We start from the raw sequence: 27,935 nt of genomic DNA, 5'->3' as shown, positions 1-27,935 counted from the left end.
AGTTCACTTCAAATGTCTCAGATACATAAATCAATGCAAATAGTTTTCAAATTAATCTCCAAAAAAAGTAAAGAAAATGGATTCAGATAAATTAAATGTTCAATGTTTTTTGTGTCTAGAACAAATTTCACAAATTACTAATGAACGATGTGATTTCAAAATCCAAAATCCTGCCTTCTTTTGTTTATGAGACAAAGTTAAATTCTGTTGTTGATACGGACATGTTTTTATCATCTCTATCTGTACAAAAATATTTAATGACACAACTCATTCATTTTCCCTTAAATCATTCTTCATTCTGCCTTGAGGCTCCCTCTTGTTACAGGAAAATGTCTGGTTTCATCAGTCTGAATACAGATGTTTGGCCCCTGGACCGAGCTGTCATTGTGTGTAATAAGTAATAAGTTATAATTCTGTTGTGTCTTTAAAGGGATAGTTCAACATTTTGGCAAATTGGCCCATTGCCCCCATTGCCATAATCCCTATAGTCTTAGGAGTAGGTTTGTTACCTTTAATTGTCGGTGCAAGCTGTTTTTAGAACGGCGGAGCAGAGCCGTGAGCTGTTCAGAGCTACGCTACAGACAGGTCACAGGTCACAACTTGTCCACCAGAGCATTTTGGAGTTGTTGGATTGTGTATTTGATGAGTTTGATGAGGGGAAACCAATTGTCTTTCACTCATTAAAACAGGAGTTTCTAATGGATGGGTTTGAGCTGTCGAGCTGTCTGGGTGGAGCTGTCGGTGTTGGTGTGTGAGTTCATACCTGAAACCTGACCTGTGCTTCATCATCATCATCCCTCTCATGTCAGTGTCTGTAAATGTGCAGCAGCTGAGCCTGAGCCGCTCTCTCTGTCTCAGCTGGCACCGACCTGGACGCATCAGGTCTGACTGAAGGAAGAAGGGAGGAAGAGAGTATGTTGCAGCTCTTCAGGAACTTTATTTATAAAAATACAGACAACCAAACAAACAAACAAACAAACAAACATGTGAGACAGTGTGTGAACCTCTCTGAGATATTTGTCCCTCTCCTCCTCCTCCTCCTCCTCCTCCTCCCTCGTGTTTCCTGCCTCTCTCTCTCTGTTATGTTAAGTAGAGGGCCTGCTTTCCGTCCACCACTCTCTCCTCCTTGGGTTTCAATTCCAAACATGGTTATCCTTCTACGGCTCTATCGACGCCCCCAACCCACCCAACACCACCACTCCTCTTCCTCCCTTTAACCCCTCTCTTCCAGCTGTTGGCTCCACAGACAGAAGAGCACAGCCAGAGAGAGAGAGGACAGGAAGACGTCGAGGGGGGACGAGCCTGGGGTGAGAAAGCCAAGAGGAGAGAGAAAGAGAGAGACAGAGAGGAAGGGACACATAGGAGAAGAAAGAGAAGAACAAGAAGAAGGAGAAGCCCATTCCAGCTGTGTCTCCACAACAACACATAGACTACTATCTCTTCACATTGAAGAACTTTTCCACTGCACACCAAGGGAACAAACATTTTGCCTTTTGGTTTTATCTGGTCATCTGTTTTGTTTTTTGTTTTTTTCTGCATCCGAAGCCTCTTGGACTTTTATTTGGATTGGATTGGATTGGATTGTACTTTATTGTCCCAAAGGGAAATTTGTTTTGGGCTCGGAGCCACTGCATACACAAGACAATAGGCATACGAGACATTCATACTCTCACACCTTTAACACGCATTCAAAACAGTGAAGGGTGCTTCCACTCTATTACAAATAGGTCAGTAAAAACTGTCTGTAGAACTGATCAGATCAGCAGCTCTTTAAGTTCAAGTGCTGTGTGCGCTGTGGTTCGACAGAGAAAAACTAAACCGATGGAATAAAGCCAACAGTACATAAATAAACTAGAGTGCTACATTGCATATAACAAATAATTATATGATCAAGAGTGAAATAATAAAAGTAATAAAACAGTAAAACTACAACATGATGGCGAGCTCTGACAACTCGACGACGACTCTGCTGGACAACCTGCTGTTCGCGCCCATGTGCGACGGCTGGACCAACAACACCGAGGGCGCCATCTACCACCTGGGCAACACCATGCTGTTCCTGGGCTACATGGGGGGCAGCGGCGCCTACGGATGCCTCTTCATCTTCGGCTTCCTGGCCCCGGCCTTCCTGTGCCTGACCCTGTGGGGCTGGATGACCGTGTGCGGCCTGGACGTCTTCACCTGGGGCCTGCTGCTGCTGCTGGCCTGCTGCGCCCAGGTCTGCCACCTGCTCTACCGGCTGCAGCGGGAGGGGGTCGGCGGCGGAGAGGAGCTGACTGCGCTGTACCAGGCCGTCTACCTGCCGCTGGGCGTGCCCGTCCGGGTGTTCAAGGACATCGCCGGCGCCTTCGAGAACAAGGTGGTGGAGCTGAAGGCCGGAGAGACGTACGCCGTGGAGGGCAAGACGCCCATCGACCAGCTCTCCTTCCTGCTGTCCGGGAGGTGGGGAGAAAGTGTGTGTGTGTGTGTGTGTGTGTGTGTGTGTTTGATAGTTACACACCTGTACAATGTGATGCAAAACCCAACTCACTCATGTAGAACATAGTGTTTTCTCAGATATTTGCAGGAAGTGGAAACAAAACATCTGCACGTGTTGCAGCATGGCAACATGCATGGCATTAGCATCCATTTAGATTTTTTTTTCATTGATTAGATGAATTGAACTGCAGTATTAACTCTCTTTTAGCTCTTTAAAGTGGACGTATTATGGAAATATAACTTTTTGAAGGATGTTTAACAACAAAATGTGAGAATTGACAAAAAAAATCAGTAGTTTTCAGGCTCCCGAGGTTGAAATCCATGTTGCTTTCACGAGCTGTTTCCTCAGTTGTCTTCCAGTGATGTCATTAGGTCATAGTTTTTGAATTTGCATAACACCACCTCTACCAGTGAGTACAAGGGGCGGGGCAAGCAGTGGTTCATTTGCATTTAAAGGGACAGGCACTGAAACCAGCCGTTCTGAACAGGGCTGTTTAGAGAGGATGAAAAGATGAAAAGAGGATGAAAAGAGCTGTGATGTTTGATCCTTGGGGGATTTTGATTGAAGCATGTCACAGACATGTCTTTAAGACACCTGGGAACTATTTTAATTTGTGGAAAAGGGGCAGAATATGTCTCCTTTAAACCAGATGTGGACAAGCTCTAACATCTGCATCTGGCTCTTTAGTGGCTACATCTACTTACCTGCCAGTTGCTGACCCAACCAAACAGTAAAGACGAGGATATAAAACCCAAGAAATGAGCTTTAAGATAATGAAGATGATTATTATCTGCATGTGACTTCTTACATTACATTGACATTTTGATCAATTTTGTGTGACAATATTGATCATTGTTACCTTAAGTAAAAGCACCGCCCACCAGTGATGTCACAGCGCTCCGACATCTCATGGAGTACATTTATGTTGTTTTGATATAATATTCAATTATTCACTTATTCAGTATAAACAATAACTTTACTTTTAAAGCAACTTTTCAAAATGATCTAACAAAGAGTTTTCAATAAGTTTTCAATAAAATAAACTTTAGAAATGGCAGCAGCCATAAAACAATAAAAAAGCATCCAAAACAATGAAAACTAATTATATAACGTATCTAAGTAGCAGTCAGATAAATGTAGTGATTGTAAAACGAGTGCAGTATTTCAGAAATGTGGTGGAAAATGATATGAAGTCGCTGTAAATGTAAATACACAATCAAAATACCTAAAAGTTATAATTTTTGTACTTTATTTTAGTGGTTTGCATACTTTTACAGGTGTTCGTGTTATTTTGTCCACCTAATGTTTGTGTTTACACAGCTACTGTGTAGTTTGTTCATAGTTTTAGATTAGATTTACGTCTTATTTTCCCATTTATATGACATTTCTATTTTCAAATAGTTATTGCAGGCCTCAGTAAACACCAATGTGCACCACAGATATATTATATGTAGTTATATTTATAGGTATAATGCATTTTGTGGTGTTGTAAAAAGAAACTGAAGATGTCTCCTGTTTTAACTGGCTCCTTCCTTACAGAGCTGGATTTCTATTTTTGAGTCTTCCAGGGCTGTTGGCAGCGCGCAGCCGTTACAGGAAATGTGTCCTCCTCATCCAAACATCCTCAAAGTCCAGCTTTATTAGATCTCACAGTCCTGGAGCCGACACAAGAGAAATGTTGTAAACAGAGTATTTCTGTCTGTGACTCACCAGTGTGTCGTCCGTCCTCCTGCAGAGTGCCAGCTGGTTAGATGATCTCTGTGCAGGACGAGTGGACGCTCACTGCTCCTCTTACCTCCACTTAAATGTCCGACTGCTCCAACACACACACACACACACACACACACACACACACACAGTGAACAATGAAGAAGTCGATTATTCAGTTTCTTCAGTCAGTGGTGGTGGTGCGTTTGTTCTGTTTGTCACTTTGTTATTTATCTTTATCTAAAAGTTGGTGCACACCAGTTTCAGACTTAAAGCATCACTCTTATGTAATCAACATCCGTTTTCAGTGTGTCAGTCTTATGGGTTTTACTAACACAAGGCTAAGTCAGACTGTGGTGCAAAGAATCATGGGTAAATTGAGACTTTTTTTTCAAAATAATACCAGGTCGCTGCAGTTTCTTAAAAAAAAAAAAAGAATTCCCATTCATTTCTATCAACCGCAGCGACTCCCGGTTTGATTCCACCGGTGGCCCTTTGCTGCATGTTGCTCTTCCTCTCTCTCTCTGTCCCCATTTCCTGTCTCTCTTCAGCTGTCCTGTCGATTAAAGGCCTAAAAGCCTAGAAAAAATATTTAAAAAGACCAAAACTATTTTAAAATTCATTCATTCATTCATTCATTCATTCAGCCTTTATCTCTTATCTCAGGAATTCATTAAAGTAGAGACCTCAATACGAGAAACAGCAAGGAGATTAGATAAAACAAAAAACATAAAAGTTAAAGCCACATAGACATCAAGAAAAAATAGAAACTTTCAAAATGTAATCAAAATATTGGATATTAAATATCTAATATTACATTAAATATGAAATAATAGATGGTACAGATCAGTTAAAAACAGGAACGTGTGGATGAAATAATAAATAAAAGCTCTAAAATATAAATGTGCTATAAACTGAATATTTTCCAACTAGACCAGACCAGAGGGCCGAGGAGGCGTCTGCTCTCAGTACAGTGAGTACAGGGACATTTTTAGCAGGGACTCCCTGGTGGAGATCCCTATTCCTGGCAGCGTAAATGCCTTACAGGGTAATAAATACCACAATACACGGCCACATAGCTCTTAATTAACACCTATTGTTTGCAAAGAGTGTCATAAAGACTTCTACTAGTTTTAATCTGCCATAATAATAAATAAACCTAAAAATGAACAGACACATGAATATTTGCCAAAACAGAATCCAAGTTTTATTTAGACCAGTTGCTCTACATCTGTTTATTTATTTATGTATTTGTGACTTGTTGAGATTGGATTTTTAAGTTGCCAGCTGCTCTTATGAAAACTTGGACGTGTGACACAGTTTGGAGGAGAACGGTTTTAAGTTTTTCTCCCGGAGTTGACTCGGTTTCTTCCAGTAGATGTCAGGTGATTGAGACGAAGCAGCTCAGACCGTGAAGTGAAGATAAAACAAACTCGGACAGAAACTTGTGACGTAACTGGACGGAGTCTGAATGTTGTTGAGCGTGTGCTGGATTATCTCACCGAGCGGAAACCAGAAGCTCTTTTAAAATAAAAGGTTTTTTTTCTCTCACTGAAGGAACGAACGTCTCCAGGTCGAAGAGGAAACTCAATGTTATCAATTACCCCCCCCCCCCCTTTTTTTTTTACTGTAATTTAACCGTTATTTATAGGCTACATATAATATCAGATTACAGATTAATTTATCCTTTTTTTTTTTGAAAATGTTAAAGTGCTGAGCTCAACACTGTTCAGTCCAACCATTTACCAACTCAATTTGCATCATGTATTATGTGGTGCAATGTAGTATGGGTTCATTATATCTATAGTATAATAATTATTACTAACTGAATTGGATTTATTGTATACTTTCAAGATCAGCTGCTGTATATTATATTTATATTTTGATCTTAATTTGTTTTTTTACAACCTTTTTTTTTGTGTGGAGCACTTTTGGTTCCACCCGCTGCTGTTTGCAGGGGGAGAAGTGTGAACGTGACCACCTACCAATGTCCTATGTTGCGTTCACTGTCCTGCCGTGCCTGTGGTGATCATAGATGTGAGATTAGGGAAAATCTGGCTAATAATTAAAGGTCACACCACCCTTACAGAGATATTAATGGTTATGTTAACCTCCAGTGTTTTGGTCCGTCTGTGCACAGTGACCCCGCCCCTCAGGTTCCTATCTGTTCTCATTATCACTCCATAATCCCCCTCGTCTTTCTTTTTAACCTCGTATCTCTCCCTCCCTCTCAGGATCAACGTGTCTCTGGAGGGCCAGTTCCTGCACTACATCCACCGCCACCAGTTCCTCGACTCTCCAGAGTGGGAGTCTATCAGACCAAACGAGGAGGGCAAGTTCCAGGTACTGAGCTCAGGCCGAGGGCAAGAGGTTTAAATTAAAGGCCCGAGTGTTGTGGCGGTAAAACGGTGAATCAATTTGAAGTAGTGCAGTAGAGCTGGAAAGAGAAACCAGACGAGGATATCAGGTTGTGTTTTCGTCGCCTTCTATCAGACTCGGCATCTGACCGATAAAGCTGAACAGGGGGAAAGCAGTTGTCCCTCTTGTCTTTCACATGTCCTGTTGCTTCAGGGCCAATCAGTTAAAGCAGAAACGAGGTCAGGAGGTCACATCGGACACTCAGGGTTCAGGTTCAAGAAGATACGGTGGCCCTGAGAGCTTTAAGAGGCTGAAACTTAAGAAAGCACAGGCAAAGACACAAGAGTGTTACTAAGTCAAAAGAAAACAACTCACAGCACAACATGAGTGCTTCAAAAAGGCTAAGGTCAAGCTAAGGATAGCTTAACGGCAAGCCAATAATGCGAAATTGACTTTATAATAAACCAAACAAATAACCTTATTTTGAAAGAGTAGCCATCTTTATAACTTCTAAAGTCGATAGGCACTGAACAAAAGTGTCCAGCCTGGTCCATCACTTTTTTTGTGTCCCCAGAAACACTTCCATTTCATAGCGCTTATGTTGTCAAATTGATGAAAATTGTTTTCTCAGTTTGTAGCATGTTTGTGTTTTTGTGGTTTCTTACAGTAAGCTGCAGTGTGTTGAGCTCTCTGGGCCACCGTACATAGAAGGAGCTACAACACTATCAATAATCTTTTTTTATGCGTCTATTTTCTGTTTTTTAGTCATATTTGCAGCCAGTGTTACTCCTCACAAAGGTGTAATTGGTGCATGTGTTGCCTCATAAAACTTTTTCTGCAATTAATGCCACCAAATGACAATTGGGGGAAAATGCATGGTCACCCAAGACAGCTTAAACAGGAGTCTACTTGTAAAAAGAAGTGTTTTTATCATCACAAAGTGGTTTTAATTATACCGATGCCCAATATCAAATGACAATCTGACAAAAGAGAGTCTGAATCTGCAGCTTTTACGTTACAGTTCCAGTTTGAAATGAGCCGGAGAACATGGAGGAGCATTAGAGCCTGAAGGTGGTGGAGACCAAAAACGGAGCTAAAAGAGAGGAAATATTGGACTTAGATTCATCAGGGGACACAAACATGACTTTAAATGAGTCATAATGTCGCAGTGTGTCCTCAGCTGTATCTGTAAGTCTGACACACATGGATAATCGGGCGTTTGATCCCCAGGTGACCCTGACGGCGGAGGAGGACTCCCGCTACATCTCATGGCGCCGCCGCCGCCTTTACATGCTGATATCGAAGGAGCGCTACATCGCCCGCCTCTTCTCCGTCATGCTGGGCTACGACATCGCGGAGAAGCTCTACAACCTCAACAACAAGCTCTACATCAAGAGCGGCGTGCTGCTGGACATCCGCCTGCCCAGCCTCTACCACGTCCTGGCGCCCTCGTCGCAGAGCAGCGACGGCGGCAGCTGCAGCGACGGCGTCAAGGAGCAGCAACCCGAGCAGCAAGATGGAAGCCAGTCATCGTCGGCCTATGAGAAGCCCGATCCGGCCCAGGCTCCGCCCCTCCAGCCGCACATGCAGGGACCAATCAGGACCCACCTGGACGAACCCCACTTCCTGCCGCGGCACGAGCGCTCAGACCCGCACCCCTGGGCGTCGGACCCGGAGCTGCCCACCGGTGAGGACTCCACCAGCCTGGTCCTGGAGGACTTTGCCGATGTGGCGGGCTCCTTAATGGATTATGGCAGTGAGAGGGATTATTTGAGGTACTAGAGGGGCAGTTTGCTGGAGCTAACACACTGGGTCACCACTTAAGCTACATGTAAGTACCTCACCTGGGCGGAGAGTGGCGTCGCGGGGGGGCCGAGTGTGTTGCATGATGGACACACGGCTTGCAGTGGCACAGTTCTTACTAACCCGGCTTTGCAGTGGCACACAGGGCTGGGCAATAAGACTGGAACCAGTAGAGTATTGGTATTAATATTTATTCAATAATGATTTACAAAGTGTAGCATATGATTATGCACAAGGCAGACTCAATGTGCTCCACAACAGGTATATTACAATTAGGGCTACAACTAACGATTACTGTATTTTCATTATCAATTAAAGCAGAAGTAAGCGGAATATTTGTGTTAATATAAGTCTTAAATAGTTATATCTTCTGACAGCAATCACTTCTATAGAGTGTTTGGTCTGAAACACGGGTCTGTCAGTCACTCTGCTCTGCTCTGAGCCCAGGAGAAAACTTTCCTTGTATCCTACAACCTTTATCCAATGAGGAGAGAGAACGGCATAAAGGGGCAGTCCTCTCTGTGTGTGCAGCCAAGGGATGCGCCTGAATGTGGTGACGTAGGGACGAGGGCCAATAGATCCATGACGAGGGCGGGGGCTGCTAACTCCATCGGCTGACAGAAAGTTAGCCAACACGACCGGATCGCTGACTTCTGCTTTAATCTTTCGATTATTTCAACGATTAATCCATTAATTGTTTGGTCAATAAAATGTTAAAAAATGTTGAAAAATGTCAATCAGTGTTTCCCAAACCACAAGATGACGTCCTCAAATCTCTTGTTTTGTCCACAAAGCAAAGAGATAGTCAGTTTATTGTCATAAAGGAACAAAGAAACCAGAAATATTCACATTTAAGAAGCTGAAATAAGAGAATTTGGACTTTTTTTTCTTAAAAATCTACTCAAACCGATTATTCGATTATCAAAATAGTTGACAATTAATTTAATAATCGATTATTGTTCGATTAATTGATTAATTGTTGCAGCTCTAGTTACAATAAAAACAATCATAAAGTACAGTTATTCAACACTAGCCTATTTAAAGCTCCATACAGTATAAAGGTAGATGTTTGTGTTAAAGCTCCATACAGTATAAAGGTAGATGTTTGTATTAAAGCTCCATACAGTATAAAGGTAGATGTTTGTATTAAAGCTCCATACAGTATAAAGGTAGATGTCCATGTGTAGTGTGATTATAAAGCAGCTCTAGGTTCTATATTAATACTGTGAAAGTATCAAAGCCTCAGTCCACAGAGAAATGCACACAGCCTGGATTCAGAAACTGAGCCTTAAAACCAGCCGTCAGGACTTCCTGTCACTTTGTGATGTCACAACTAAGCCCCGCCCACCACCTGGATCCACCACCATCCAACAATTTGCAAGATTTGGTTTCTCTGAGCGTTTATTCTCAGATCTGTGATTCTTTTAAATGAATCATTGAGGAAACAGGCAGCCAATCAGAAGAGAGGCTCAGAGCCTCCTTACTTCTGATTGGCTGACACTGAGGAGATGTGAAACTACACTGGAATGTATTTTTTGTTTGTTTTATAGGTCAACACTTAAAATAATAAAACAATGAAAAGTATGAAATATAAAGCCTTTGAGTAGATAATAATGGATTTCTTTCCTTCACTATATTTATATGACACCTGTAAACGACCAGCACAAAAAGATTTTAACTTTTACAAAATTGATACTATAGATCTTTACTGTCATTTGTGTATGAATTTGATTGCAGGGCTTTTACTTTTAGTGGAGGATTTCTACATTGTTTTTTAACTGCTTCCAGTCTCTTTTTTCACCTCTGGAACAAATATATACACATATATCACACAAAAACAATCAAACTGAGGAGCATTTTAAAGTTGAATCATCACCATATAATATATATTAATATTAATAAATATTAGAGCTATAAGGTCCATTTAGTATCTTGATCATAACCAATGATCTTCAACAAATTTAACAACAAACTATGTGATAAAAAACGCATTACATAACAGCTATTCAACTAATCTGACATCATTCAGACAGTTTTATAAAATAAGGATACGTTTTTATTATAAATGTACATATAATACAGAATTACTGCCCAGTCCTGGTTTGTGGAGGGAAAAACCTTTGCTGTGATGTTGAGATTAATATAGTTGTTGTGTTTTATGAATAGTTTTCTTCTATGTAATGTGTCTTGTGAGGATCTGTGGCTGCTCCGTCTTTTTGCATTTACTGTTTTTTAATTTTAGTTACTTTGACACTATGTGGTGTGGAGAACTCCTCCCTGCTTTCCTCCTTTTACTCCTCCTCCTCCTCAGCTTCAGAGAGATCTGGATTATTATTCTATTTCCCAAACGCTACTACTTTAAGATTAAAAATTCCCTCTGTGCCAGCTGCCCTGCATTAGTGTTTCGCTTCAGCTCTGCCACTCGCGTCACATTCGGTACAGTAGCGGTGGAGAGACTAAACCTGTCACTCACTCAGATAACACAGATCTGCTCCGTGAAAACAGTTTAACAGTAAATGAGTGCAGCAGAGTGAGCTCATGTAAGTGTCAGACAGCTGATCATGTCTTGTCTATGTGTGTGTGTGTGTGTGTGTGTGTGTGTGTTTCTACGCTGTGACTGGCGACGACAGAGCAGCGGTGAGGCCGACTGAGCAGCAGCAGCAGCTGTGTCCTTATCTGATCAGGATTAGAGCTTAGAATATGAGGGGATGTCCAAAAAAAAAAAAAAAAAAAATCAGGACCATGCTATTAATCCACTGTGCAAACCACTTGGCTATCTGTCGGGTTATGTGTTCATCGCCCCCCCTGACCTCCCTCACCAACCCCCACCATCCTCTAAAGCAGCAGCCCTCACCCAATCACAGGTGGAGGATCACGTTTCATAGCTGGACAGTGGGGTCAATGCTGCTGGGTTTGGGTTGCACACACACACACACACACACACACACACACACACACACACACACACACACACACACACACAGACACACAGTTTGGCCACAGAAAAGTCAACTTCAGCTCAGACTTCAGCTTGAGATGACAGCGACTCATTTTTTTCAAATTTATCCGCTCATTGAAACTCTGAAACATGTTTTTTTTTCCAGTATTTCCTTCCTGCAAAATGTCAGAGGGAAATATTTCAAACATGTGAACTGTGTGTAACAGCTGTGACTCTGGCACCGGTCCCACAGAGTCAAAGAGGAAGCCGCCATGTTGCTGTTGAATGTTCAACACTCGCACTCACGTGGAACCAGATTTATCATGTACAGACTAGTACAGTACAGTAGATATATGGAAGAGAGGTCAGAGTTGATATTTAGTGTTTGGGCTGAATTAGCAGCAGGTCGAAGCAGACAACGACCAGCAGGCGTTGGACGTCTGAGGGGAAGCCAAAGAGCCCACGTTTAAATGTGTGTGATTATTAGTTTGTTCATTTAGTTCATTCATAAATAATTTTGTCCATTAATAAATTAAAAAAGTGTATTATGGCAGTGGCAGCGTTTGATCCTACTAGAAAGATATGTATATAGACGGAAATACGAGACAAAAGTGTTATGTACATCAACTGTAAGTGGATATATTATTATCACATGCATGGGTCTGGATATGTAGGAACATGCAGACACGAAAGAAAGAAATTTGGACTTTAGATCCAAGAAATAGAATAAATAGAAATAGAAAAATAGAATAAATAGACATGATAAATATATTTTGCCAAATATTAAATGTGCATTAAATAGAAAAGGTGTTAGTTTATAAGTTTATCTGGTTCATACGTTGATGTTGTGCTCTCTCAAGTTGGACTGTGAATTGTTATCAACACAGAAAACATTTAAAACTTAATTATTTACTGAATTATTATAAAAATTATTATAAAAACTGACTTCAGATCAGATCATCAGCATCGTTTGGACACAGACTGGTTCAAACACGATGTCACAATTTCAAAATAAAAGACAATTAGTTCTGTTGACAACAAAAAAGTAATAAATATATAGACAAATAATAAATATGTGTTAAGTGTTGTGGGGTTTAGGTTATTGAATTTATTTCTAGAAATATAATACTGAAGTGAGAACAGTCTTATTATTTACTTCTTATTGTGAGGATTTGATGTAGTTGTGGAGTTGGAGGTTTCTATACACAGAAGCTTCCTCTGTCCACTTCTCGTCATTGTGAGGTTAATTGTGTGTCTGTGTCTGTGTGTGACGTTGTGTGTTCATGAGTCTCCTCCTAACTGAAGCCTCTCTGTTCACTGTGCAGGAGGTGATGGTGACGGGGATCTACCACCTCGATTTAAGAGGGGCCGAGCACCGCTGGCTCCCACCGACACTCCCAAACTGTGAGAATCAGTCTCTCCTGGAAAACACCGTGTTGTTTTAGCAGAACGAACGTGTCACGTCACCCGCCCTGACGCTCCCTCATCTTCACTATCACCTTTATATCTTCTCTCCTGATAAAACATCTCCTCTTCCTTCTTTCTCCTAAAGATTTACTGCCATATTAACTTGATATCTGGTCAATTTAATGCTCAAAAACTACAAATGATGACGATACAGGGTCTGCAGGGAGATCCACCACATCTGTGCAATTTATGTGAATTATCTAGATATTTTAGCTTTCAAGATATAATTTATAAACAATATATCATTTGCAAACACGCTGACTTACTGTTAATTCATAAATAAACATGTCAATAATCAGTCTTTAAAATCATAACTACAGCTTCATCTAAAGTGGCACTGAGACATGAGGAGGGACGACTTTCACTTTGTCACTTACCAGCACGTTAAATAATGTCTGAAAATGTTGTTTCTTGTGACTTTTATGTTTCTGCAACAGATGAATTTTGTTTTCATCTCAGTTCATGTTTGAATGTTGGAGCGATGATCGATTTTTGCTTTGGACTCGATTTCACGTGATTTCGTGTTAAAAAAATTTGACTTTTCTGATGTTTTTGTTTTCACAAATCACTCACACTCGGTGTCACAAAGAGTGTTTTTAATTCAACTGCACATGTTTAAATACACATTGTCTAGATCGGACTCTTGTAGATTAATTTGACTTTGGTCAGAAATCACAAGTTGTACAAGATAAAAATGGGAAAAATCTGCATCATCCTCTCAAGATCTGGAAAATATAAATATTTAGTTTAGTTTTCATACTTCTCAAGGACTTTCCAGGCCTGTGTATGGACATTTTCTTTCATTCACTTTCCTGTTTTCTTCCATGTTTAGTTTAGTTACCTGAACGCACCACGACTTGGTTCAGTGATAGAAATGAACTTCTTACTTTCTTCTTTTAGCGATACATCGGATACTGGTAGACCATCTTTCTTTCTTTCTGTCTTTTTTTCTAAAGATTTTGTAACTAATAGAGTATTTAATACACACGTGTAAACTGTGAACTGCATTTCTTTGTCTGTTGTTGACTTCCAAACTAGAGAGATGGGATGAAAATGAAGAAGTTAGTGCTTTTTCATGGGGCCAAGATTTCTCCATAAAGCTCTTTGTGTGCAGTGAAAGATGTTGTGTGTTCTTCTGTGACTGTCTTCAGTACTTCCTCTGAACACTGAGGTCAAATAATCCTGATTAGACTCTAAAATATATATTTATCTATGTTAGACCCAACAAAGTGAAAGTGCAGGGCTGCATCAAGTTACAAAAGTTAATGAGCCTTTATTTTTCTGACAGAACATCAAAATAAATGTGTTGGACTTTGAAGAAGCAGCGTGCCTTCACTTTTCTTTTGGATTATACTAAACTACACTTTCTATTCTGATTCTTCTGTTTTACCTGTTTTCTCCTTTAACCCCATTTTGTCATGAAACGGTTGATTTAAAGTCCAGGTATCAACAGGGAGAACCAAACCACAGTCTCCTGTTAGGTCTCTGTTTATTGCTAAATCCCTACAAATACAGCAGAGTCAGACAACTGTTGCAAAACCAGATGACAGGAAAGAAGAAAAAAAAAAACACTTTTCAGAAGGAGGAAAAAGCTAAGATGGAAACATAAATAAAAAGCAAAGTGATAAGAAACAGTAACGTAAATAAAAGTTCTTTCTCACTGCTTCATGATCAGGATGTTAAAAAACCAGTGGCTCTTTGGCTTCATCCACTGAGATCTGACTCTCTGATCATTTGTTTTTTATTAAAATAATAAAAAAAAAGGTGTTGAGAATGTGAAACTGACTTCATGATGCATCTGCAGCCGACTTCACCGTCGAACATCTGGACGTGTCTTTATCACTGTCCCTCTGACCAGATGTTTGTTCCTTCAGACGCCACACACCTGCACAAAGTCATGAGACCACGGAGCTCCTCGTCTGACGTGGACGTCGTTCACACACAGCGGCTCCTCCTTCCTGTAACACACAAACACACACAAATTTACTATACATGTCATTTATACATTAAACCTGTCCAAAGAATAGAACACATTGCTGTGCCAAACAATGTCAGCCCAAAGTGGCTCATTTCCCCTTTTTCCTTTATTCTAAAGCTATTAATTTTAGCATTTGTACGGTGGCCCTAAGGGCTCAACACACTGCAACTACAGAAAACACACTCTCAAACTATAAAATGTAACATTTGGGAAATGAACATCAAGACTTTGAAGTCTTGAAGTGTCCTCTGTAAACACTTCTGTGATGTTGTAAGATTCATTTTGCAGCAGGTTTGTTCATTTGCATTTGTTGTGATTTATGCAGCATATGTGTCATCAAATTGAAGAAACATTTTACTTTACATGTTTTCTGAAGCTGCAGAGTGTTGAGCTGTTTAGTTTCCGTCTGTTTTGTTGCTACAGTTTTCTGCAGGTGATATTTGAAATGATTGGTTGAACAGTTTCTGAATCTTTATACTGTTAAACTTGGTTGTTTTTGACACCTGTTGATAAATTATGTGTCAAACCTTCAGCCCTATAGAAGATGAATGAAGGTTAGTTCCTGCTGAAGCAGCATGTAGATATGTTTCCTACAGAACTAGAAGTAAGAACTTCAGATAAGAAGCTGAACCTGGAGCTTCTGCCTTTGTATTTCATCTGTGAATGAGTTTGAGGATACAGGAGGATGACCTCTACCAGGGGGAGGCGTGGGTGAGTGTGCTGATGAGCGTTTGTGTGTGTGTGTGTGTGTGATCTAACCTGAGAGAGGCGAACTCAGACACACAGATGGATATGAAGTGGACGTCTGACTGTCTGTAGAAACGAAAGCCGGTGTTCTTCAGCTCGATGGAGTTGATCTCACACAGAGCCACAGGATGAACCAGCACCATCTTGTACTCTGTCGTCGACGTCTGACTGGAACACACACACACACACACACACACACACACACACACACGGCCAGCATGTGAGTAATTTCACAACCAAACAGGATGAAACAAATACATTCATCACAGTGGACAGTTACTGCCTTCTGTGTTTATCACAGAATAAATACATCTCCTGCTGTTTCACCCTCCTTTTAAATTTTCATTGCACCTCATTCCTCTCTGACATGTTTGCCCTATTTTTTAAACCTAATCTTACAAGAATACACAAACCAAGCATCCACACGATGTACAGTAGGTGAACAGGAGATTTATGTCTTCATTCGTGCACCTGGATGAATCTTTACAGAGGAACATACAGGCCATCTCCTCCTCCTCTTCCTAAAATAGAAGCTGCCCACTCAACTTTTTCTGGGAGAGAAAAGTTTACAGTAGCAGCTCTGGGACGAGCCTGAGGTAATAAAGTCTGTCAACCAGGGCTAAATAAAGAGAGGGATGCCACACTGAATTATTTAGTTTTCAACCTAAGTATTTGTATTAAAGATAATCTTAATTAAACATTTCCAATTCCATGACGTCTCCAAAATGTCACCATCTTGAATTCAACCCTCCAGTTTCTATAAACCGAGGAACATCACATAGTTTCAGTGATAATCATCTTCTGTTTGTTTTCCTTCATCCATCATCACCATCATGTAAATATATGATGTCCAGACATTTAAATTTGCTTTAAAGGAGACACATTATGCCCCCTTTTCACAAATTAAAATAGTTCCCAGGTGTCTTAAAAGACGTGTCTGTGACATGCTCCGGTCAAAATCCCCCAAGGATCAAACATCACAGCTGTTTTCATCCTCTCTAAACAGCCCTGTTCAGAGCGGCTGGTTTCAGTGCCTGTCCCTTTAAATGCAAATGAGCCACTGCTTGCCCCACCCCTTCTACCGGTACCAGGTAGGGGTGGTATTATGCAAATTTGAATTCTAGTTACATCACTGGAAGACAACTGAGGGAACAGCTCGTTAAACCACATGGATTTCAACCTAGGGAGCCTGAAAATTACAGATTTTTTTGGTCAATTCTCACATTTTGGGGGCCGGAAGGCAAGACACCGAAATATATGTTAAAGAGCCTTCAAAAAGTGATATTTCCATAATATGTCTTTAATAATGCATAATCTGGCAGGTCTAGATGCTTAAACAAGAACTGCCCAGCCTGTCTGAACCCTGTTTAAACCCTGACCATCCCAGACACTACACATTAGATGTGATGTGGGACCTACAGTCTGATCCTCTTCTCTGTTCCCAGGTTGTCGGTCCTCAGCGTCACCTCCACCTCAGCACTTTTATCCAGGGGAGAAACCTCCAGCTCCAGCAGGATGTGATGAGCTGAGCAGAGGAACAATAACAACATAAACACCATCTAACTCACAACATACAGTGTATAAAAGCTCTTTTTTTGTTGGTTGGTTTGAATCTAGGGAGCAATAAGAAAAACACGAGTACTCCCACTAAAAACTGAGAGAGATTATTAAACACTCACTGCAAAAAGGTGGCGAAGATGTCGTGAGAAGGAAAAGCTTCTGCTCTGTGGGAATTGGAGACATGGTGATCCCGCTGTTTTCTGATAAACCTGAAACACACACACACACGGTGAATTAGAGTCACACTGTAGGTCTCCTATGTGTACGTCACGGATCAAAAAAGGCCTCTGAACAGGAACTGTGTCACTGTGTATCAGTGAGTGTTGGTGTATCAGGGGTCACGTCGATAAGAAGCTGCCAGAAGCCGCCGTGTGACGGGAGCAGAGCTGCTGCTGTGAGTGCAGCCTGACGGCGTATCTGCTGGTGACACTGAGGCTTCACAGACCAACCAATGAAAAACAGGCGGCACAGAGGAGTTTATTTCTATTCTTTCATGGGTTCATGTTCGTCCTCTCTCTGCAGCCTGAAGGAAACGTCGTTAACAGACACCGTGCTGGTCCAGGGTCAGTGTCCGTCACCTGTAGAGGGCGCTGACTATCGATACACAGTATATTCAGATTCTGTCCATGAATTTGACAACAGAAATAAATGAAGCTGATCACTCCTGGATGGATGCTCATGGATAATGCTTGATGGATAATATTACAATAATGTTGTAAAAGCTGAAGTTGTTTATTTTAATTAAATGTAATTCAACCTTTAGGTTTGTTTAATATTCCAGATTTAAAACACTGTTAATGGGCTGCTTAAATACTGTGGTTTGTTGTCAGTATAATGTCTGAAACACTCACACTTCAGCTGTCTATTTTTAAACTTATTCTTTTCAGAAAAAAGAAAAGATGAATCTCCATGTTTTTAACTTCAAATGTTACATTTGGGAAATGAACATTCAGTCCTTGACGTGTCCTCTGGAAACACTTCTGTGATGTTGCAAGATTGATTTTGCACTAAGTTTGCTTATTTGCAATTGTTGGTGATTTTTTTTGCAGAAGGTGTCATCAAAATGAAGAAGATGTTTTATGAATTTGCAACATGTTCACATGTGTTTTCTTAAGCTACTTAAAGGGACAACGAGGAGTTTTGGAAAAGCAAAGTGTTTCCACACTACATTTTTGAGCCTCCGCGCCGTGAAATTCTTTGACCGGCGCAAGACAGACTCATGTTTTCATTCATCAAGAATTAAAGTCAGAGGTTCAAAGAGGTTCACATACCACCGTAGTTCCGACCATAAACGGCGATTCGGCTGCGTTATTCTCATGACTCGCCATGAAGGAAACGCTGGTCGGCTCGACCAGCATCTCCGCCACCACTAATAATAACAAAATAACGATAGAGACAAAACCATAGATTTATCGAAAATGGGCCCATCAACAAGTGTGGGTAGTGGAGATTCATCCACATTAACGTGAGACTTTTTTTATAACCAAATAGAAACTCCTCGTTGTCCCTTTAAAGGGCTGCTTAAATACTGTACTTCCTTTGTTGTCAGAATAATCTCTCAAACACTCACACTTCTGCTGTCTATTTTTAAACTTGACCTGAGAATCACTCTAACAAAAAAATAATTACATGTTTGGAAATTCCCTCCTGGATCAATTTGTGGTTTACACAATATAAACAAGTTGAACTGTTTCACTTCAGAAAAGTCCAGAGATGGTTCCCACCACATCTTTTCACAGACTTCTGGATGCACATGTTAATGTTTTTCTCTAATAGAGAGAAAGCCTAAAAAAAGCTTTTAGCCACAGCATGAATGAGGGTTTTTCTCAGCACACAGCGACTGTGCATATGGTGAACAGATGACAAAGGGTTATGGTTATTATTCAGAATAATGAAGAGTAATAGAGGCGGCTGTAGGATGAGCAGGAACAGTGATACAAGTCTGACAGGAGGCCACATAATCACACAATGCCATAAATAATCAAACAGGTTGATAACACTAAACAAATATGAATTGCAATACATAAAATGAGTTAAAAAAATAAAAAATAAATGAAGTTTGAATCAATTGATTACAGTAGTGTTGGTGTATTATTACCTATAGTTGGACATGTCCCCTTGAAGACGTCACAGTCCACACAGTGTCCCCTCAGGAAGTCTTCATAACTGGAGCATGGGACCCCCCTCATGGGACAGGAGCTGTTCAGAGCGCTGATGTAGACGTGCAGCGCCCTCATGTGGTCACAGATCACATAACCATACACTGGGAAGTAGACGAGAACTGACAACACACAGAAACACTAAGGGAGCCAGAGACTGTGACTCTTGAAATTAGTTATTAGTTAAATAAAATAAAAGGTTCAGATGTAAAACTGTGTTAAATCTAATCAAGTATAATTTGAATTTTACATGAAAAAGCCAAGCAGACTTATTAAACAACACGGAGCTGCTCTCTTGGTGTTTAGCCTCTGCATTTGCTTTTTTTTGTTTTTTTAGTAAATGCTGAACTTACTTGAGGCAAACCTGGAGCGGGCACATCCAGTCTGGTCCTTCCCCCCATTTAGAAAGAAATCCACATGACCCACAGGGATGGAGATGCCAAAATCTAATGCAGAGGAAAAACAAACAAACTCATGAATATTGTCTCTGCTGCAGAGCTGCTTTTCTTTCTACTTCCTGTTCTTTAATTTAAACATAGAGTCAAAGTTTTAAAAAGAAAAATGACAATAATTCTGAGAGTTAGAAACTCCAGTACAAACTCTGTTTAGTTTTTAGTGGTGTATAAAACCCTTTTAATTATATTTCTGTAAGATCATTTATATGGTCTAATCAAATGGAGATGTTATTTTTGCAGGATTTAACAAACAGTAAATTGTCTGTTGCTTTAAACTGGTCAACTGTAGAGACCTGAGCAAACAGTAAACATGAAGCTCTCCTGTTGAGTGCTGCTGCTGCTGTTTCATTTTGAGACCATTGTTTTCAGCGTAATGTCATTTTTACAGTGTCGTTTGGAAAACATTAGTCTCTATCTGTTGATGGTCACAGCAGACGAGAAGTAAGGCTGCCTGTCACTGCACAACCACAGTCGTTTAATCACGTATGAATTCATCTTTTCATTGTAAAGAGGAAGTGTGTGTTTTTCTTTTTTTTCCTTTAACATCTTTTTGTCTTTTCTCCAACTTGTCGCCCTCAAATAACTTCAGTAAAAGCAACAATACGACACTAAACTCCTCTCCTATGAAGACGTACTTCAAATATTAAAAGTAAAAGTACTCGCTCACAAATTCTTATATGCTATATCATCACATTATTACTATTCATGCATTCACTGTTGTAGCTTGTTGAGAAACAGCTGATTATTAAACTGTTTTACCTGCATTCATGATGATGTTTTTATTACAGATTCATCTGCTGCTTATTTTCTCTATTAGTTCATTGATTGATTGATTGATTGATTGATTGATTGATTGGTTTGCAAAAATGCAAACTAGAAAGACAGGTAGGCCTAAGTTTGCTGTAAGAAGTGACACTTGTTGTCAACAGTCCAATCCGCAAATTTACTGAAAATACACTGAAATAACTAGAATGATTAAAAGCTTTTTCTGCACAAAAATACTATTTTTTAATCATAGTTGCCAATCAATTATCAATCAAGTTGTAATTCTATTTACTGCTGAATTGTGTTGTTTGTAACAATGAAAAAACAATGTTTGTATGCAAAAATCTTAATTCATAAAGAAACTAAAAATTTATTATATCAAATGTTGAACTGTGACCTCATCTCATCTGTTGACCTTCCTCACACTGAGGCCAACATATGTTTTCCAATGTCTCTGTTGTAAACAATGACAGTAAACAAACACTGTGGACAACAACAGGACACACTGTGCAACCTCGGTCCTCTGGCAGCAGCACGGTGGCAATGAAAAGAAATGAGTGAGTGTATTAAGGCTCCATGGGGAGTTAAAGCTGTCTCACAGTCAGAGTCTGTGTGGATGGCGTCCACAAACTGGGCGTCAGATGGGTCCAGTCGGTCGTAAGTGTCGGCTCCTTTGAACATGGGTCCGGCAGGGTCGAGGCCTGGACGACAGGGACGAGAGAGAAGAGTGAGTTTGAAAGGTGAAAAATACGTGTTTGAGAGGATTTTTTATGATTAATTAAGTGGACAGTGGTGTGATGTAGGTCAGGGCCTCGTTGTTTGGATACACGGTGAAAGTAGTTTTCCCTTTTACATGGGAACGTCGGCAGCGCTTTTATCTCAGGAGCCTTGTTTTCGGTTTTGGTTTCACAGGTTGGACCCAGAATAAAAGCCTCTGTGGCTGAGAAAGTATTTTGCTGATGGACCACAACCAGAGAGGTGAAGCACGCAGCACTGAACAGCACTTTGTGAGAGTAAAAGCTGCCGTTTTTAGAAATCAGCAGCAGTCAAGATGCACTGTCTGCAATGCAAAAAGTGCGAAAATCAACCCAGCTCAACAACACAATAGCTTTGTGGCTCTTACTGTAACTATATATCTTAGTTTTTGTTTCATTCTTATATTTTTTTTTAAAATAGAGAAGTCATGCTGTGTGAGGAACTGATAATGACTTAACCTACATTGTTCCACTTTTTCTGTCATTTCCTCTCAATTTACTTAACCTTGTTGAGACTGGTGTGGGAAAACGCAAAAAATGACGTTCTGTGGCTCTCGAAATATATATAATAATAGTTTTACTGGGGAAAAAAGAAATCTCTAAAAGATATTTTGTAAATATATAATATAATAAAAATCTTTATATATTTGATTGGTAAAGTTTTTCCCCAAATTTGTTCCTTTAATGACCCATTATGTTTCTGTTCACAGTCAACATCTGCGGCTCCTCCGAGTTGCACATTTTAACTTACACAAGTGTCCCCACTCAAACAAAAAGACCCAATATAAACAAGTGGACAGAGGCGTATTGTGCTGGCTGGTGTGCTCTGGGGACGAGGGGAGGGAGCCTCTCCACACAGCTTCAGTGCTGCTTTTATCAAAGTGCCGTTGTCTTTTTGAAGAGCCCCACTAAGCTCCCAAGGTCACACTGACAGACACTCACATGCTCTGAGAAAGACTTCTGAGCTGTGCTGACCTTTGTGGGCTGACTCGCTCAGCTCGCACCATGAATTCACCAAACGATTTCACTGGTTCACCCTCGGCATTTGGTAAAGCAGGACAATTTCTCAAATTGTAGAGGAGCACAGGTGAAAACCAGGACTGACGTCATGGGCATGTTGCAGACTCACCTGTGATTCGTCCAATCTTCCCCTCAAAGAGAGTTCCCACAAAACCAGCGACGTGCGCCCCGAGACTGACCCCGATGAAGTGGAAGGACTCCAGTTTGCATCCATGTTTCTGTTGGACAAGACAGCCACAAACTATGTCATGTTTATTCACCTAAACTTAGTTAGCTGGAGACTTTCTGTCAGCAGATGCAACAGAAGTAAGGCTGTATCTCGACAAGAACGTCTCAAAAATACGTCATTGAGGAAAGAGATGCGCGTGTGTGTGATTGGTGATCCACAAATGCTGAATCACACTTCACAAACAGAATTTTCAGTTTTACAAATGGCTTTTTTTTTAATTATATATTTACAAATACACATAAAAACCAAAAATACAAGTTACAAATTAGAATTTGTGGATACCAAAACACGTGTGCAAACCAAGGAATATTTGTAGATAACCCTCTGTGCGTTTACAGGTATTAATGAGACAAAAATAACCCTATACCTTTGCGCATATGGCAGAGACTCATTAATGTGTCCTGCCTTGCAATGCCTGTAATGCCTTCGGGAACAAGTAGTTATGTTTGTCTTTTGAAACACACCTTAAATATTCACTCCAACTAGATTTAAAATGAAACAATCACTAACCTATAGACATAAAATTGATTTGCACCTTGTTGCCCATTTTATTTTAAGTAGCTGTAGTGCAGTTATAGCTCCTAAACATCCACGGTTGCAGAAGCAGCAATAATGAATCAAGAATCCATTAACACAGAATTAAATTGCTTTTTCCCTGGAAATCCTCTAACAACTTGCATTTCTCTTAGCTCTCTCTCACCTGCAGCTGGTTGATGAGGACAGAGATCTGCACAGCAACCTCCTTGTAATTCTCCACCACCAGGTTGTAGGCGAAGGAGGCACCATAGACCCAGTCCACCACCAGCACGTTCACATCCTGCGCCCGGAGCAGGGCTTGGGCCAGCTTCTCCACCCAGGACGGCTTACTGCCCAGGGCTCTGGTAGCGTGAGTTAAGGGGCAGGGGTTAGATCATGGATGGTGGGATCAGTGAGAAGGGCAGGAAGAAGGAAGAATGAAAGAAATAATTTGATGGTTGTTACTTTCTCCCTCTTAATTTGTTTAATCCTCCACTCGTGTCTACTGTAGACAGAGTAACCCAACAATTACAATAAAGAAATTAAAGAGTTAATGACATTTCCTCCCGTAAAAAAAGTCTCTGTATTTATGTATTTATGGGGTCCGGGCTTCTGCATCTGTGTGTTGTCTGGTTTTAATCAATAATGCACATGAGCTCAACCATAGACCTCTGCAAGCATAACGAAACAATCATGAGTGGCTTTTCTAAGGATCAACAGGTAGATCACAGGTAGGCCTATTAAAAAAAACAAAAACGGAGACTGCATGGTGGACATGTCCGGCCAAAGGAGGACATTTGGTCAACCTAAACTTTTTTCTTTTTTTTTTTTACCTTAACAGCTTTGGAGTAAATGTGATGATTTAATAAATGACATGTAACTTGTTACAAGGGAGAATGGAGGCTCTTGGCTGAAAAACGACTTTGCAAGATCAGCTCCGCCGACCCGGTGTCCAGCTCTCTTCTGCGTAACCTGTAATCTCTTGTTTATGAGAGATAAGACTACACAAATATACAGGTATGTGTCCATATGATAATGTTATGTAGCCTACCGCTCTATTGATTGGTTTCTCACTTCATTGTAAACAAATGCACATGGCCAGGAGGAGGGTTAGCAAAACAATGGAAAAGCGACCAGACTTGCATAGTTCCCCTTTAAAATGTTGTCCAATTAGGGGGCGTGGCTGATTTCAGTGACAGGTGGATGAGCTTCGGCTCCTCTCGCGCCGTCCCTTCCTCTTTGACCATATTTGGATTAACCGCTGCGTGCTTGACAGGTGTGTGGCGTCTTCGCAACGGCTCACTTATCCTCCTCAGAAATGCCACGGAGGCTATGACCATTTTTATTTACCATCTTATGTTTGTTTTTTTTACCTGCTTTTGTCGGCAGCTTCACCGTCTCCATGACTGCAGTCTTTGTGGGCAAGAGGATAGCTAAGTCAGAGGTCGTGCATTTCACTGCAGAGAAGGTCCGACTGAATCCGACTGATCGGTCAATTTCAGTTTGGCTTTGACCAAGAGCTAAAGCTAACAGCTGCTCAAAACCGTAACCGGCATCTCTCCTCCTGGCTTGGTAAGTAACTTGACGGATGTCATGTTAAGTTTTCATCACTAACCGGCTACAATAGACACGTTATTGTTGGCTAATTAACTCGGTAAATGTTGCTACTGCTAGCATTGGTCAAGTGGAAACGCCCCCTGGTGGCGGGATATGGGTTTTGCAAATGCGCCCAAGAGCTGGCATCTCTGCAGTGTTGGTGAATCAGTAAGTGTGGTATTTTCAATAATTTAAGAACATTTATAGATCACCCACGTTAATAGCATCATCGTGGACCCTTTTACAGATAAATATTAACATATAGTGGCCATTAATTGTTGTGTCACGAATGCTTGCTGTTTTAAATGATAAAGATAAGTCCACTAAAGGGTCATACTGTAAGTTTGCGCGCTAAATTCAACTGTGTTAGCTAACTGTTCGCCACTTAAGCCTGTGTTTTCTTTAGTTTGTTTGTTTTGGTCAAGCAAGTTATTGTGCTGCTGGCTTTTATTTTATTTCCATGCGAGGCTTTTTATGTTATTTATTTTGACAGCTGGTGGTTGCTTAGCAACGGTAAAGCGTTCGCTCGTCCCCTTCTGTGTTTGTCCGCTGTGTGACCGTAGTACTGTAAACAGCTCCGTGTGTTTTTATTAATTATCATTTTTTTAATCAAAATTGGAGGAAAAACTTAACATAATACGTTTTGGGTTTGATTTTGTCACATTTTGTAATGGTTTTTAAGTGTTGTCATCTTTTATAGCCGGGCCAATAAAAAAAAACAAAAAAAAAAAACAGTAGTTCACAATTTAAATTTTGAAACAAATAAATTATAAGCATAACTTAATATGACCAAGGCACCTAAAAGCAAAAACACAGCAGTTTTCATCAATTTACAAGCAAGTTGGCAACACATTACATACATTGGAGTGAATGGGTTTCTTGGGCGGATTTGCAACACCCATATCCTGCCACTAGGGGGAGAATAAAGTGACCACGGGAGTCTATGGTGGTGTCGCTACTCTCTTTTCCAGTGCTCTACTGCTAGCTAACATCGTTGCTCTCTCGAGGTTATTTTTCCGTTGGCTCTCGCTCGCGCTCAATGTTACGTCATGTATCGTTGTGTATGGGCGGGGCAAGAGATTGCTAGCAGCCTAGAAGGACTTTGATGCTAGCTAAAGCAAATTCGCTTTCAGACTTTTAAATTCTACATTTTAACTTCAGTCTCCTGCATTTTCTATTTCGTATCCACATAAGACTAGGTTAGACTTTGAATATTTACATTTCATTTCTTCATTTCTTTATTTATTGAATTGGGACAGTGCACATTCATCAACACTGCCTGACGCATTAAGTATCAGTGTAAATGTGCCGGACTTAGCACAACTGCTAAATTTCAGCCGCATCTATGAATCACTTGATCTAGACTCAGTAGAAGACTACACTATTAATTCAAACTAGTCAAAATATGTTTATAACCCGTTTTTCTTTACCCCAAAAAGTCTACAGTGGATAAGGAAGCTGTATGACTAACAGCCTGTGGAAAACACACAAGATTGACTACACTGTTGTGAATCACTTATTTGTGCAATGAAATTGTTTGTTCTCTCAAATAGAACAAACTTGAAACTGGTTGAAACGGTCTTTGCCCTCTTCCTGTTAGTCTAGTCTGGATTTGACATATCTGGGTTTGATCTAGACCTTGGTTTGGTCTGGTTTGTGGTTTCATAAATAAGACAAAGCCTTTATGAATCTGAAATTATATTTTGCTCTTGTGTGTTACTTAAATGAGGGATTGACAAATGGTTTGATGCGGCCATGTTAAGACTTACCTGTAGCCATGGATGATGACTTTGGTTGGACGGGATGCGTCGAAGTAGGGCTGCGGCTCGGTGAGAGACTCTTGGTCAAACATTTGTGCACAGTCCATGTTTTTTCGGGTCAGCAGCAGGTACTGGACCCGGAGTTTGACCCGGTTGTGTCTGTACTCCTCCCACGTGGTGTTGTTAAGGTCAGCACACTCATCATCTCTCTGACCCTCTACACCTGTGGGCGTTAGAAGGACAGCTGTCACCATGACTGGATCTGAATGATCTGTTTTTGTCTCATGCGTCATTAAAATAACTCAACTCACATCATCTGATCAAACAATGAAACGTAGAATAGAAGCCATGGCAATAATGACAATAACGAAGATTTTTCCTCCTTTGTCCAAATTTGTTGTGCTGTAGATAGATAGATAGATAAGCTTTTCATGTGACCAATAAACTTATCTATCTATCTATCTATCTATCTATCTATCTATCTATCTATCTATCTATCTATCTATCTATCTATCTATCTATCTATCTATCTATCTATCTATCTATCTATCTATCTATCTACCTACAGCACAACAAATTTGGACAAAGAAGGAAAAATCTTCGTTTGTATACAATGTCAAATTTTACAACAGTCATTGATACAGTAAATAATATAGAGTGACTGGTTACTTTATGATCTCATATAAAAAGCCTGATATTGCACTACATAGTCTAATGTTCCATGTTTAAGGTTTTTGTGACGGTTGTGGTCCTGGAAGTATCTCTGTCTAATCTCTGAGTACAAATTTGAAACTTGAATGAAAAATAGTATGAAAAACAGCGATGCAGTAGGAAATACCTCAGGCCACTTACCCACCACCAGGGATGTGATGCAGATCATCAGCACACAAATGAGGATCGTTTTGTGTTCCCGAGGCATTTTCTGTAGTAACAGGGAGGTGAATGGGGAGAGTAGCTGCCTACAGTAGCAGCTTTAGTCGCTGCTTAACGGTGCTCAGCTGTGATCCTCAGCCACAGATTGGTGGATGCAGAGCGGCTTTCGGCTTGAGAAAATCCCAGTTTCTGTGCAGCGCTGTGGTTCTGGAGCGACCGCTCGGCGTTTAACTGGCAAACAGCATGAAGCGAAGAAGGAATCCACATAAAACAGTCCAAAGGAGCCCAAATATGTTTGTTCCAATCCTGGCAGAGCTTGCTATGTTTGTGCTTTTTTCTTAGCTCAGCTCTGTGTAGTCACCACCACAAACGTTCCCCTGTCCTTTCACTTTCTCGCTACACATTTGTCAGTAGGTGTCCTTTTTGCCTCTCCCAGACTGGGTTTGTACTGGGCCGACAAGTGGTTGAAGCTCTTTGCCTGGCGGTGAATACATGACCTCATTGGTGTTCAATGGCTGTTTGTTTAAAATGCTGGACTCTGGCCTTGTGTGTGGGTGAATTTCAATGTGTGTGTGTGTGTGTGTGTGTGTGTGTGTGTTTTGTTGTGTGTTTGTGAGAGAGAGCAAGAGAGTCAGAGAAAGTGAGGAGAGGTCACCCTGTTGTGTCTGAGAGAAATCAATGACCAGCTGATCAATTGTTCCACTATCGATGCGTGTTTATGTAATCATTGCTCATGCTGAATAGTGCAGCTTTTCATGTTATTGTTTTAA

The 27,935-nt window shown here is 40.6% G+C and overlaps 2 protein-coding genes across 4 annotated transcripts; one reads left to right on the top strand and one right to left on the bottom strand.

Annotated features, from left to right (window-relative positions):
• The first annotated feature begins 1,497 nt into the window (after positions 1-1,497).
• popdc2 (popeye domain cAMP effector 2) lies at positions 1,498-14,327 on the top strand. Of its 2 annotated transcripts, none has more exons than XM_085766055.1 (4): positions 1,498-2,442; positions 6,421-6,529; positions 7,775-8,231; positions 12,611-14,327. In XM_085766055.1, exons 1-4 carry the CDS (start codon positions 1,934-1,936, stop codon positions 12,691-12,693), a joined length of 1,158 nt encoding a protein of 385 aa, XP_085622181.1. In that variant the 5' UTR covers positions 1,498-1,933; the 3' UTR covers positions 12,694-14,327. The 2 variants fall into 2 exon arrangements, with proteins under 2 accessions (XP_085622181.1, XP_085622180.1); XM_085766054.1 differs by having other exon boundaries at positions 7,775-8,375.
• On the bottom strand, positions 13,334-27,645 carry pla1a (phospholipase A1 member A). Of its 2 annotated transcripts, none has more exons than XM_085766051.1 (11): positions 27,145-27,645; positions 26,302-26,515; positions 23,121-23,298; positions 22,301-22,409; positions 21,016-21,117; positions 19,550-19,642; positions 19,136-19,318; positions 17,157-17,246; positions 16,897-17,002; positions 15,490-15,645; positions 13,334-14,710 (listed from the first exon to the last, which is right to left on the bottom strand). In XM_085766051.1, exons 1-11 carry the CDS (start codon positions 27,209-27,211, stop codon positions 14,623-14,625), a joined length of 1,386 nt encoding a protein of 461 aa, XP_085622177.1. In that variant the 5' UTR covers positions 27,212-27,645; the 3' UTR covers positions 13,334-14,622. The 2 variants fall into 2 exon arrangements, with proteins under 2 accessions (XP_085622177.1, XP_085622179.1); XM_085766053.1 differs by having other exon boundaries at positions 19,136-19,300.
• Between the last annotated feature and the right edge of the window lie 290 nt (positions 27,646-27,935).

This window comes from Trachurus japonicus, chromosome 21 (genome assembly GCF_045865225.1).
Source record: "Trachurus japonicus isolate A0001 chromosome 21, Traja_1.0".
NCBI lineage: Eukaryota > Metazoa > Chordata > Actinopteri > Carangiformes > Carangidae > Trachurus > Trachurus japonicus.
Note: the sequence above shows the minus strand (reverse complement) of the source record. Positions and strands in the feature narration are given on the sequence as shown.

Bases quoted from the DNA above. Each gene is read 5' to 3' on its own strand.
- pla1a (XM_085766051.1), bottom strand. From the start codon at position 27,211: ATGCCTCGGGAACACAAAACGATCCTCATTTGTGTGCTGATGATCTGC. The intron at 19,319-19,549 runs GTAAGTTCAGCA...GTGTGTTGTCAG, and splicing joins CCGCTCCAGGTTTGCCTCAA to TTCTCGTCTACTTCCCAGTG. The intron at 17,247-19,135 runs GTAATAATACAC...TGTGTGTTTCAG, and splicing joins GGGGACATGTCCAACTATAG to GTTTATCAGAAAACAGCGGG.
- popdc2 (XM_085766054.1), top strand. From the start codon at position 1,934: ATGATGGCGAGCTCTGACAACTCGACGACGACTCTGCTGGACAACCTG. The intron at 2,443-6,420 runs GTGGGGAGAAAG...CCTCCCTCTCAG, and splicing joins TCCTTCCTGCTGTCCGGGAG to GATCAACGTGTCTCTGGAGG. The intron at 6,530-7,774 runs GTACTGAGCTCA...TTTGATCCCCAG, and splicing joins ACGAGGAGGGCAAGTTCCAG to GTGACCCTGACGGCGGAGGA.